At 44.2% G+C, this 13277-nt stretch overlaps 1 protein-coding gene across 4 annotated transcripts in view; it reads right to left on the bottom strand.

The window, feature by feature from the left end:
• ESYT2 (extended synaptotagmin 2) overlaps positions 1–13277 on the bottom strand; it is a 75196-nt gene that overhangs the window by 44902 nt on the left and 17017 nt on the right. For all 4 annotated transcript variants that reach the window (XM_059932930.1, XM_059932931.1, XM_059932927.1 and 1 more), the window contains exons 2-3: positions 2715–2756; positions 1734–1868 (exon numbers count right to left, since the gene is read on the bottom strand). In XM_059932930.1, the coding sequence (XP_059788913.1) occupies positions 1734–1868; positions 2715–2756 (177 nt within the window). The remainder of the gene's footprint in view (positions 1–1733; positions 1869–2714; positions 2757–13277) is intronic.

Below are 13277 nucleotides of genomic sequence, written 5' to 3'. Positions count from 1 at the left end.
CCTAAGAAAGTTTTCACCATGACATCTGAGCATTAAAAACTCAAGCTGAAGAACGACCGGACCTCTGGAGTCTTACTGCTCACTCTGACAGTGCGGGTGTCCTGAAACCGTATTCCTCACCCAGCTGCAGGAGAAGCTCTAAGTGTACACCTCCTACCACCCCAGGTCCCGGGGCTTTTCTGCTCGGGCTCTCCTGCCCCTCTCTTCTGTCCCTTCAATCAAACAGCCCGGGTCCCGTGTGCCCAAAAGAGGTCCATGCAGCCACGGCGACGCCAAGCTCCCCGAATGAACCCGCACTACTCTCTGCGTTCCTGCCGTCTCCTCCGATGATGATCTTACATAGCATCAAACTGAAGCGCATGTGAAACAGGAACGTAATTCTTCCTGAGACAAACCCAGCTGGAGCGAGAATTCCAGATCTGCGCCAGCATGAGCTTACCTGACTCTGGGAGACACAAACACCAGCCAGAGGGAGACAGTGACTGCAGGGCCGGAGGAGAGGGGCAGGCAGGGGAAGGACGCGCCGCAGAGACCTTATGCGGCTGTCGAGGCCTAAGCTAGTCACCGTCCGCCCTTCACAGTCACGTGCTTTCTAGCTCGTAGCTGTGTCTTCCCACCTGTCGTGACCGTTGGAGGTGACTGAGGTAAAGTGAAAATGAAAGGTAGTGTCCCATGGTGGTCCTGTGCTGGCCCGGTGTGCTCAAACAAAAGGATGCCCACACCCCGGCTTGCAGCGTGCTGCAGATGTCACAGTCAAGCGGGCAAACGGCCTGCACAACACAGCTCGGCAGGACACACACACCTGAGGCACCGCAGAAGAGAAGGAGCATTCTCTGCCCACAGAAAATGGGCCTTGATGGGGAAAGGTGACTGACAGCCTGGGGAGTGTGGGATGGGAACGAGTCTGGGGGCAGTGACACGGATGGGGGTCAGATGGTCCTCAGCCACATTCACTGACACCCCAACAGGCTGAAGCACAGACATCGGGACGCAGTGCGTGGTGAGAGTGGGTTGTCGGGCTCTGCCCTGGTGTGTGAGTTTAAAAGTACCACTGAACTCCAAATTTTTATTAGGCAAAAAAACAATGTTGCCTTGAAACTAATGCCATGTTATGTGTCAATTACACCTCAACAGAAAAAAATATTACCTTCAACTGTTGCTAATTATTGTAAACACTGACTTAAAAAAATAAAAAAGGAAACTTGCCCTTAATGGTGGTCTTGAGGCTTCCTAGCAGTGTTGGAATTCGTGACTTTCTTTTGTATATAATGTGAGTCCAACAACAAAGCCTACCTTTCCCTTCCCCTGTGTCACTACCGCCATGCCGCAAGCCCAGCACTGGAGCCTGGGCTGCTGTCGTAAACGCTGCGGTGGAGCGGGCGCCTCCAGCTTGTGTCAGTCTCATCATCCTTAGTGAGTTTACACGTCAAACTCCCTTTCCAGCAGGCCGGACGGTAGAAGGTTGTACAAAGGTAATTCTAACAGGAGAACGTGGGGCAGAGACTCTCTGGGGCTGAGGGGACCTCCGACGGACCTGGACTGGCCGGAGACCACAGTGGACGAACGAGGCGAGGCCCCAACAGAGGAGGAGAGGGCCCCATGGGAGGCAGACCTGGGGAGGACCCACACACACTGTCAGCCTTCCGCAAAGCAGCTTTCTCTAGAGACAGTCTCAGGCAGTTTACCATTCTTTTCAGTTGTGCACAGGTGAGAACACTTAAGAAGAAACAAACCTGCTGCCCCACGTCAACCCTCGTGAAGCTGAAGGTGCTGAGGTGGGTGTGTGCTCCCCGCACGGCCGGCTCTATGGTTTCTCGAAATAACTTCTCTATAAATTGGCAAATAAAAGGCCACATGTGTTTTACAGTCTGAAAAGGAGAAAGAGCTCAGGTTAAACAAGATGGTATAGTACTTAAGTCATCATGGAAAATTATGCTCCGATAGTTTACCAGAATTTTTGAAAAGCAAAAGGGGGGGGCTGTCCTTTTTGCTATGCACCTAAAATTTAAAAATGTATTACGACAGTAAACTATTGATTAACCAACCAATATGTTTCAGGAATTAGTTATTCTAGTTAAATATGCTGTTTAATCATATCAGCACATTTAATCATTGCTAAAAAGTCAGAAAATCCTGTGGTTTCAACTCACTGCTAAAAAACTTTCTAAAACTGTATCGTTCTCAACATTAATGAGTTTTCTTTAAGGATGGACTAACTTCTAGTGATTACTTTTTGGGTAATCATTATTCACATTAGTTTTTACTATATAACTCTAAGGATATATAAAATATAGAGATAAAAGAGATCTACTTCAAAGTATAATGATCTAAAAACATAACCTTTAAAAAAAAGATTATTATCTACCACTAGATTTCTTGGGAGTTATTTCCCTCTTCACAATAATGTTCCAAAATTTTCACTTATGACTATCATAAAAGAGATCTGAGCAGTAGCTGATCAGGAAAGAAGACACAGGGCCAAACATCCAACTATGAATGTATCATTAACTTTCTCATGTCAAAGAAAGAGTCTGCACTGTTTAGAAAAGGGAAGTAATGTCTCAGTTATGACTGAGTTCTTCTGAGAGCAGAAGCCAGCCCGCTAGGTCCAAATGCGTTCACATACTGTCAGCATCCAAACCCCCAAATATGGCAATATGGCATGTCATCCTCTAATTCCCACTGATATCTGGTGTTCGGTATTCTTCTCTTACCTTATTTAGCCATTCTGCTCTTTCAGTGTCTGGAAAATGAACCTAAGAGAAAAACACACACACGACTTACAATCTCCTGACAACTCTCAGTAAAACGCCACGCAGGCCATTTAGTGTTCTTCTTGTATATCTACTGTTTGTATAATGCTGTTTAAGCCCGCTGCTGGGAAGCCCTACACAGAACCGTGCGGCCCTGGCTCTCCACGCTCTAAGGACACTCTGAAGCCCTTGCCCACCTCGCCGCCGGGCCGAGGGGCTCCCGGAGCGTGCAGTCTCAAGCTCCTCCTTCGCCACCAGTATGGCCCCTGCCTGCAGCACCTAGGCTCAGAGCCTCAGAAGCCCACCTTTCCCTCCCCTTCTGGCCCAAAGGAGCCGGCACAAATCTCTCCACACCATCTCCCAGATGAGGATTAGAATTCTAATGGTTCTCCATGATGGGGCCTGTATACTGGAGAAAATAAGCACAGAGGTAGGAAAAAACCTACTTGGTGTTAAAACAACCCCTGCAGAAAAAGGCTAAAGCTGTTTTGGACAGGGAGTCCTCCTCTGAGAAATGCTCCGTACTCCCCCAACCCCTCGAAGAAAGAAGAACACGCTGGCCACACTAACATCCTGAAAACTGCAGTTCTGGCACAGCTGCACGATGCATCTCAGGCAGGTCTGTACCGGTGACTGGGACAAGGTCTGGAACTGCCACACCTACCTTCCTAAGTAACACAGATACTGTAGCCAGTAAAAGACAAGCCCCACCCCATCCTCTGGCTGAGAGGAGCTGGTCAGGTAATATTACTGTGGGGTGAGGTGTCCCCAAGAAGATGTCTCTTTGAGGACCAACTCCACTCTCAGGCTTGGCCTCTAAGCGCAAACCACGGAATGGGGCTGGAAGCAGCCAGGTCCTGGTTGGAGAGGCCACCGTCATCATGTCTGTTGTGGTCCCACCGCTTCACGGAAAGGCCACAGCACGTTCCACCTGCCCCACGTCCACGTGCCCGAGCAGACCTACTCCTTTACGCTGCAGGACGTGAAGCTTTTAATTTGCTTGAACCCGAGGGTGGGCTAGCATGACAAGTTAAGTTTTTCTAAATTAAGTTAGTTTGAATCCATCCTGGGACAAAACCCAATGGATAGCAACCTTCCAGAATGAAGAAAAGGCTCAAGAGTTGAGAAAGATGAGGCTCAAGAAGCAAAGACTCAGGAAAGGACTGCTGGCGAAGCTTGCCCAGATCTGGAGGCTATGTCACTGCAGAGGTTTGACCCGAAGGGAACTGGACTGCACTTTCCCCCCAAAAGGCAGGAGGCATTTGGGGCTGGGGGTGGGGAGAGCTGGAGGGCTTACCAGACTAGCTGGGCTAGGCCACAAGAGGATTAGATCGTGGCATGAGGTGGCTGATGAGGGTGAGCTCTCTTCAAGGCCTTTCAGCTGAAAGGTTCAGAGGAGCAAAAGCGGAGGGAAGGTAGATGCCGAGGGAAGGCAGATGCCGAGGGATGGCCAACGGACAGATCGTAAATCTCTCCGGAACTAGGTTTCTGGAAGATCAATGAGGGCAATACGACTAAGCTACAAACTACACTTGTGTGAAATAATACAAGTAACTACCATTTACTGAGTATGAATTGCTATCTATGCAGCAGGTTCTGTGCTAAGCTAGTCACGCACATGGTATCTGAGTTAATTCTTACAACAAATCTACAAATTTGAACTATTACTACCCCAAATTTGCAGGGTAGCTACTAGTGACAGAACGGGGATGACAAACCAGACTGGTCTGCCCATGCTCTTGGCCACTTTGCTACTAAGGGACGTGGAAAGTGCGTGGAGCTCGCCGAGCCCTCAGGAGGACACACTCCGATCAGAGTAGAGTCTGAAACTCCGATTCCATGCCTTAAATGTACGAGGTCCTGAGTGCCAGCCAGAAGTAGAAAATTTCGTTTAATAGTGATTCGTCTATACTCCAGAGGTTACACAAATCCTGAAACAGCCGATGGCAAAGTTCAGCAAACACAATAGCAGTTCACAGTAAAACACTGTTACCAGACCCAGTGTTCCACCCAAGACTAAGAAGAGAGTGAGTTAAGACTGGTTTCACTCAACATTCAAACTCCTTCCTCGGAAAGAGCTAGTATCCATCAACACGAATTAATAATTAAGTAGCAGTGACAAAATTCCATGTGCATCCAAGCACCCTGCAACCCAGCAACTCCATTTCTGAGAATCTCTTCTGGAAAGATGATGCGTGCACAGCGCTGCCCGTGGCGGCCGCGGCCAGGACCGCTGGGTGGAACAGACGCTGCACCCACACTCGAGGTGCTGCGCAGCCGCAGGAGTGGGGAGGGGCTCCAGAGCAGTGATTTCCAGAATTGTTTGCATACTTGCTGTGGAGTAACTCCCAGGGTTTATTTTTAAGTGAAAGTACAAACGGAGAAAAGCAGGTACAACTGGCTACCATTCATCTCGGGGTGCGGCGGTGGGGGGGGGGAATAATAAAAAATTTTTAATAAAAAATGAACAAAAATTTAAAACACTGTTGCCCGGGGAAGAAGGGGACAGGGTAGAAGAAACGAGCGCATGAGAAGAGCCCTAGGTGGAATCAAGCCCCCCAACCCTGCCCAGCCCCCAGTGCAGCCCCACTGGAGGGGACCCCGCTCTGCTCCTGTTTGGGAACACGCCCAGCCATCCTCACAGCCACCACCACGACCATGCAGACAGGCCTCGAGTTACACAACCATGGGCACGGGCAGACCCTCACCTCCTGCCTCCAAGTCCAACTCTTAAAATCTCGGCACACTTAAGTGGCTCCTTTCTAATCTTCCCAGCATTGGAGAATTCCTATTGATACCAAAACAAGTGATTTAATTTACCAACTGGGCCCGTATTAGTCCCTCTCTCTTCCAGTCAGTACATCGTACCAAATTCATGTGTGCAAATACCATCAAATAAACTTCTACTTTCAATTAAAGCATTACAAGAAACTACTATGTTTGGTAATAGAACACATTGCCAGACTTTCCAATTAATGAAAATTTATTAATAGAGGCCATATATTCTTAAAAATACTGTTATGTTTGTATGTGTGCATATAAACATATACTTTTATATGTTATACAAGTTTATAAATGTACAGAAAAAGTTTGCAAGAATACAAGGAGGGGGCTTCCCTGGTGGCACAGTGGTTACGAATCCACCTGCCAAGGCAGGGGACACAGGTTTGAGCTCTGGTCTGGGAAGATCCCACATGCCACGGAGCAACTAAGCCTGTGTGCCACAACTACTGAGCCTGCGCTCTAGAGCCCGCGAGCCACAACTACTGAGCCCGCGCGCCACAACTACTGAGCCCTGCGCGCCTAGAGCCCGTGCTCAGCAACAAGAGAAGCCACCGCAATGAGAAGCCCGAGCACCGCAACGAAGAGCAGCCCCCGCTCGCCGCAACTAAAGAAAGCCCGCGCGCAGCAACGAAGACCCAACGTGGCTAAAAACAAATAATTAATTTTAAAAAAAATACAAGGAGGGGAATGAGGCTTTTATATTTTCCTCTATTTCTGTAGGTTTGAATTACTTGTAAGAAGCATAAACTACTTTTCTAGTTATTACTGTAATTTACGATTAAAACTAAGAATTTTCTAACACAGAAGTATACAATAAATGACTCTAAAATTATGTGACAATAGAATTTTCATAAACTACCTTTTAATTATATTAGAGAGAATGATACTTAGAAACAAGACGCTCTTATAAGTAATCTACTCCAAATCTGATTTGAAAATTTTTTTTTCTGAATCATCAAGTTTTAAAGGTAAAGTACAACTATGTTGAAACAAACAGTTTAATGACCAAAAACAATAATGACTCCTGTAAAAAATATTCCAAAATGAAATATTCGCCTTCCCTAACAGTATTTGATTTCTCTAAATTCACTGGTATTTCTCAAGTTAGGTCTGCCAGTGCACCAGCAACTCCTATTCATCCTGTCACACCTCAGGCAAGACACACACCAGTCCCACGAGTCACCTACATGTAATAATAGAGCTTCTCTACTCACCATCATACACCAGGACAGAAATACAATTCGCCTGCTGTGAATTCTGATTCTGTTACTGCATTTTCGTCACTGTGCTTTAATCTACCGCAAACGTATAGATTGTTCTTTTTGAAAAACAGGCTGAAGAAGCCATTTTTCGAGCAGTTAGTGGGGTCTGGCTCTGTGCCCAGAGCCAGGGACATGACACGGAATTGGACGTGGTCCTGTCCTTGGGAGGCTCATGCTGGCGGGTGGACGGGCATGGAGAGGTATGACCGCCAGCCTAGGAAGAAAGAACAGTGCGGGCTGGGGAGGGTCTGATGCTGCCTCCAGGAGTCCACGAGAGACTCAGGAAGACAGTACGTGAGATGGGTTTGAAAGGGTTAGCTGGGGTTGCCGTGCAAAGAGAATACGCTAAGCAGAAATAATGGCGCATGCAAGTTACTCTGGCTGGATTAAGAGAAGGGAGGAGGGCTTCCCTGGTGGCGCAGTGGTTGAGAACCCGCCTGCCGATGCAGGGGATGCGGGTTCGAGCCCTGGTCTGGGAGGATCCCACATGCCGCGGAGCAACTGGACCAGTGAGCCACAGCTACTGAGCCTGCGCGTCTGGAGCCTGTGCTCCGCAACAAGAGAGGCCACGACAGTGAGAGGCCCGCGCACCGCGATGAAGAGTGGCCCCGCTTGCCACAACTGGAGAAAGCCCTCGCACAGAAACGAAGACCCAACACAGCCAAGAATGAATAAATAAATAAATAATAATTTTAAAAAAAAAAAAGAGAAGGGAGGAATGGTAGATGCTGAAGCTGAGAACTCAGGTCAAAACCAGCCTGAAGTGCCTGCTGTGCCACGCAGAGGGGTGTGGATTTTGTTCTACTGGCAATGGGTCAACGCTGGAGTTTTCAGGAGGGAAATTATGTAAGATTAATATTTGATGAAACGGATTCTGGAACTACCAGAGGAGAGGGCAGAGAAACCATCTGCACAAGTAGGCTTCCAGTACAAGTGAACTGGCTCACATCACTGAAGTTTATGTAAGATGAATTCTGAAAGTCAAGCCATTTCTTAGTGGAGAATCCCAGGACATTCAATAATTGAGGTTTTTAATTTGTAAGGGATGGTTTCAAAGTGCCAAAGAAAAAGAATGTATCAAAATTGAAGATAGTAAATCTGTTACCAAATTTTAAATCTGTTCACTAAGTCGAAAATCTGCTTCTCACTAATACATATTCATAAACACTTGTTTATGTTCCACAAAACAGAATTTAAAGTAGCAAAAACATCACAGAGAAAGGTAGAGATGTACAGGGAAAATAGAAAATGTGTTCCTAAGGCATACAGGAATGATGAACACATGTCATTCGGTTTCAAATCCAATTTTTCAGCTGAAAAACAAAACCTAAAAAACAAAACAACATCCAAAAAAAAAAAAACCCCACTCAAATCTCCTCTACAAGTCTAATTATGAAACAAGTTTTCATATTTATTATTCATAGTATCTTTACAAACTAGAAATAACCATTGTATGAGTACTGAAATTTTGATTATTTTTAAGAGTTGACACTACCCAAGAAATCTTTTTTAATCTTTTCTTTAAAAAGAACAAAGTCATATTTTGGATTCTAATATGATATTGATATTATCAAAGTTGTTTAGAAAAAATAAACCAAATAGAAAAGACAGAGCACTGACTGTGTGCCAGAACCCTACCTACAGACAATGTCTTGTTTAATCCTCACAACAACCTTGTCCACAGTTAATGCCCCACCTAACAGATGAGGAAACAGACTCACCCGAAGGATAATTTGTTAAAATCACAGGGGAATAAGTGAGCTAGAGGGAAGAGGCCCAGACCCACAGGGCTCTGAAGTCCTCCCTAAAGTATAAAACATGCAACAAATTTATACCTAGCTAAAATTTTCTATTGAATCATATTTCACCCACTTTTGAACATGGGATAATGTTTAGAACTGAAGCTAAACAGAAGAACTGTCTTTCTTTAAACAGCATTCCCCTTGAAGACCCTGTTAATAGTCGGCACTCGTGCAGACGTCCCTGCTCAGTCCAAGGCAACTACACAAAGTGCAGTTGCAGGGAGTCCTGCTGAAATCCCACCACCACTAGTGGTGGTGAAACACGCAGTTCCTTTATTTTAGAAATCTAAAATAAGGCGGTCAATGTCTGGGAAATATGAGTGAAGATAACATATCTATTTCACCTGAAGCATTACTGATTTAATGTCTTTAAGTAAAATACAAAAGATAATGGATAAAATGATCGTTTTAGAAACCAAATGCCATTAAACTTCAAATAGTAAACTGGCCAATCAAGTTCACTTGTTCATACTGTTCCTTATTCCAAGAAGGATTTGAGCTTTGCTCATTTCTACATTCCTTTAGGCAGTGTCTCAAAAAAACCAAAAACTAAAAAACCAACATCAAAAATCCCACCAAATTCCTACTTGGAGTAATGACTGGTCCCAGTGGCAGAATTCACTTCATCTGGGACAGCTGCTCAGAGTGTGCCCTGGAGCCCAGAACAGGTCCCCGCTGGGCAGCCGGCCCTCCAGGCGCTACCTCACCGGTCACCCAGCACACCAGAGTGTCACCCGCTCTCGTCGATCCCCAAACACCAATCTTCCTGCAGTATGCAACGAGTTCTACCTAAGTCCACAAGCTGAAAAGATCTAAGCAGGAGTTTTGTTTTCCTGTCTAAAATTAACACTTACATCTTAAAAATAAGAATAGATGAGGCATGGCCGAGGAAGAATGGGCCAATTGAACCCCATCAACCCACACAACCATGAGAGATAAAAACTTGAAGCCACTAAAAAAAAAAAAAAGAATAGATGAGGCAAAACTAGGACAATCGAACCACAGGTTCTATGAAACCATGAGAAGCCTGTACTTTATCATCTCACAACAGAAACTGTTTTCAGGAAGCCTTTAAGCAATCAACACATATCTTCACCTGGAAGTACACTGCAGTTTACTTAAACAGACCTGACTGCATTCAAAGAGTTCACAGGCTGGGGAGAGACTAACTAAAAATCTTCAAACGTTTAATGTTCCTTTGTCTGCATATGGATTAGCCTTAAAATCAATGCAAATGGGAAAGGAAAGACTCACAGACATTTAAAATTGCCCAGAAAAATTCAAAGCGAGTCCAAGTTTCCAACATATAGAAGGACTCCCTGGAGAACCCAGGATTTGGGAGCTGCTGTCAATGATGGGCAAAGAGAGTCGTTCTCACTCTCTCGACCTTGGGTCAACCGGCCATCTACAGCTCTCTATGCCAGTGCTTTCCAATCACGACAGACACAGAAAACCATGTGTATACAGTCTGCTGAGATAAACTAGGGGGACCTGGGAGCATCTGCATGGGGCTTAGAGGAAAGCCCCTTACAATTTCTTCGTGCTATGTAATTATGACGGGAAAAAATCATTAGAAACACTAATAAATACTGACACTGGACAAGACTTCCAAATAAGAGGCTTTAAACAAAGTTGCAATGTTAAGCCACCAGCATCTTGCAGCATCCATGCTACCTCCTTGTGGCCCCGCAGTGGGGAGCTCTGGGCACTCCTCAAGGCTGGCTGGTGAGCATGTCAGGAGAAAACGACTCAAACGTACACTGGCACCAACATAAATTTGTGCCCTCCGACCTTTTTACACTAACATTTCTTTACCCATTAAACCATCTCCATCTTTCCTCACAACCCCAATTCCAATCTGTCACCTCCCACCTTCTCCAGAGACTCAGTATGCATGGAAATTGGAAAAACAGGATCAAGAAGTCTTAATAGGATATGTTTTCTAAAATACTGGGATGCTTCCTCCTAATAGCTACTCTATAAAGAAGAAAGTATTCAAGGCTAAAAAGGTGAGAGAGGAACGTCTCTCTCAGAACCTCTATCAAATGGTAACAGTGTGGCCAAATTACTCCTTTGGATGGTAAAAAGAAATTGCACAAAATAACTGGATTTATCTATTTCTAGTGTACATAAAAAGTAGGCAATCAGTTAATTCACACAGAAAATACAGCAATTTATAATTTTCAACATCCACAGCGTTACAATTTTCCCAGTGGTTTGTTACCAGCTTTATGTAGACTTTGATTACTGTGTAACAGGGTGATTTGATACACCAAGAAGAACACTGTAGTACAAAGACATTAAAATAAAACTGGAAAAGTTTTAGGCCTTTGTTTAAGGCCTTTCCTACCAGGAAACACTTTCAAAATTCTCTCCAAGGTGCTTTTTCGTTCATGAGAAATTTCACTAGGGAGTCTGAAGAAGCACTACTGTTCCTGCCGTCTTTACCTGAACCCACAGGTAGGGAGTGACCGGACCTCTCCTACTTGCTCACTACAAACGACCAGAGTGAGGGTAAATTTGTTGCTTCTTCTGTCATTTCTAAGAACTGGCTGCTGACAAGAGGAAAGATGGCTGAAACCACAGTGGAGAGCCACAGCTCGTGGACCCGAGGCTCTTCCTGGCTCAAGGATGGCAGAGGTGGCAGAAGAGGGGAAATAATTATATACCACTGTTGACAAATACAAATTATACAACTGTTGACAAATGCTTGTTTAGAGCATGTTTATCGCCCAATAATTCATTACTATTTCTTTGTTATATAAATGACCACTATTTTTGCAAATCGGTAAACAGTAAAATAAAAATTAAAAAGCTAGCCTCGGGGGCTTCCCTGGTGGCGCAGTGGTTAAGAATCCGCCTGCCAATGCAAGGGACATGGGTTCGAGCCCTGGTCCGGGAAGATCCCACGTGCTGCGGAGCAACTAAGCCCGTGGGCCACAGCTACTGAGCCTGTGCTCTAGAGCCCGCGAGCCACAACTACTGAAGCCCACGTGCCTAGAGCCCATGCTCTGCAAGAAGAGAAGCCACCACAATGAGAAGCCCGCGCACCACAATGAAGAGTAGCTCGCCGCAACTAGAGAAAGCCCGCGGGCAGCAACAAAGACCTAACACAGCCTAAAATAAATTTTTTTAAAAAAGCTAGCCTTGAGGAATCCCTGGCAGTCCAGTGGTTAGGATTCTGCACTTCCACTGCAGGGGGCACGGGTTCGATCCCTGGTCAAGGAACTAAGATCCTGCATGCCACGTGGAGCTAGGCTTATCCCAGCATACCTTCTATAACTAACAAAGCTGTCCAAATTATGTGAAAACCAATTCTTATTTCTAATTCGCTAAAAAGGAATGTTACTATGAGGCTTTCTATAATATATCTGTTATGTTAGATATACTATTCATCCATCCATTTATTTTTGAAGGTGGACTTAAATTTCAGTGCATGCATAGAATGAAAAGAAAATTTAAGCCAGGACTGAGTCAGTGGCAGGGTCAAAAGAGGGATACATCTAACTTCTACCCAGGAGAACAATTAGACATCCCTTCATCAAATACTAATGCCAAGAGATTTATTTAATGCCTTACATATAGATGCATGTTTATGATAGTTTTCAAAGACCTGAAGTATATTTTAACAAAATTCTAAAGTCATTTAGACATTCTTTCTGTAACTGCTAAAAGAAAAAAAAAATCACACAAGGAAATTATTTGACAATCTTGATTTAAAGTCCAGGTTTTGGCATGAGATATATCAATCTCATAAATTAAAATGAGTCCAAGAATAGAAAACACATCTCCTTCTCATCTCCTTCACTAAACACATAAGAAAATCTGGTTGTTTTTTATTTTAAATTCCAATCCAATGCTACTCTTCAAATTTACAAGCTTAGGTCTTGACTGGGATGGACAAGAAGATAGAGATGTAACTGTAGCACTGAATTAACTGCACACGTTCTGTGTACTATGTGGGATCCACCCAACTTTGTTCTATTATAAAAAAGGGGAGCAGAGGGAGGGGAGGGGAGGGGAAAGTGGAAGGAAGGGAGGGAGGGAAGGAGGGAGGAAGTATGAGACTGTGAAGTTGGGATTAAATTTACAGATTACAGAATTGACAGGTTTACCAAACATCTACATGGAATCAGAAGTCCCATCATGTTTGAAATTTTACTGTGAATTTTTCATTTTCAAGAAATAGGTTTAGTACCATGTAATATTTATTAAATTTTAAAATACTCTTCTAAGGAGAAGAAGCAACCCTATATATGAACTTTAACATAGGGTGACTTTCTGCAGTATTTCAAACCTACAGAATTATCCTGGGGAAAAACTACCATTGTAATGAGTGTGGCAAAATCGTAAGAGTTCTGAGAAATTATACTGGAGAGAATCTGTGTGGGAGTTTTTTTAGAGGGGGATGTTTATTTTGGTTTTGTTTTTTTAAAGGAATTCAGAAAAGCTATGAATAAATCTTTTGATTTACAGTAAAGAAAAAAATACGCTTATACGGTATTTCTAAAAGCTTACTTTTATTCTCTCACACAGACAGTAAATATCTCAAAAATTATGAGAACGAAGTCAGAGAAATTTACCAACCTAAAATCTTCTTGTTTTCTCCTTTTATTCCTTTATTTGTATGCAATGGAGAAACAATAGGTAATCAGGCACTTGAAAACATTAAGACA

The sequence above is a fragment of the Balaenoptera ricei genome, chromosome 9, assembly GCF_028023285.1.
Source record: "Balaenoptera ricei isolate mBalRic1 chromosome 9, mBalRic1.hap2, whole genome shotgun sequence".
Classification (NCBI taxonomy): Eukaryota; Metazoa; Chordata; class Mammalia; order Artiodactyla; family Balaenopteridae; genus Balaenoptera; species Balaenoptera ricei.
The sequence above is the reverse complement of the archived record's forward strand: the minus strand, read 5'-3'. Positions and strand labels throughout refer to the sequence as shown.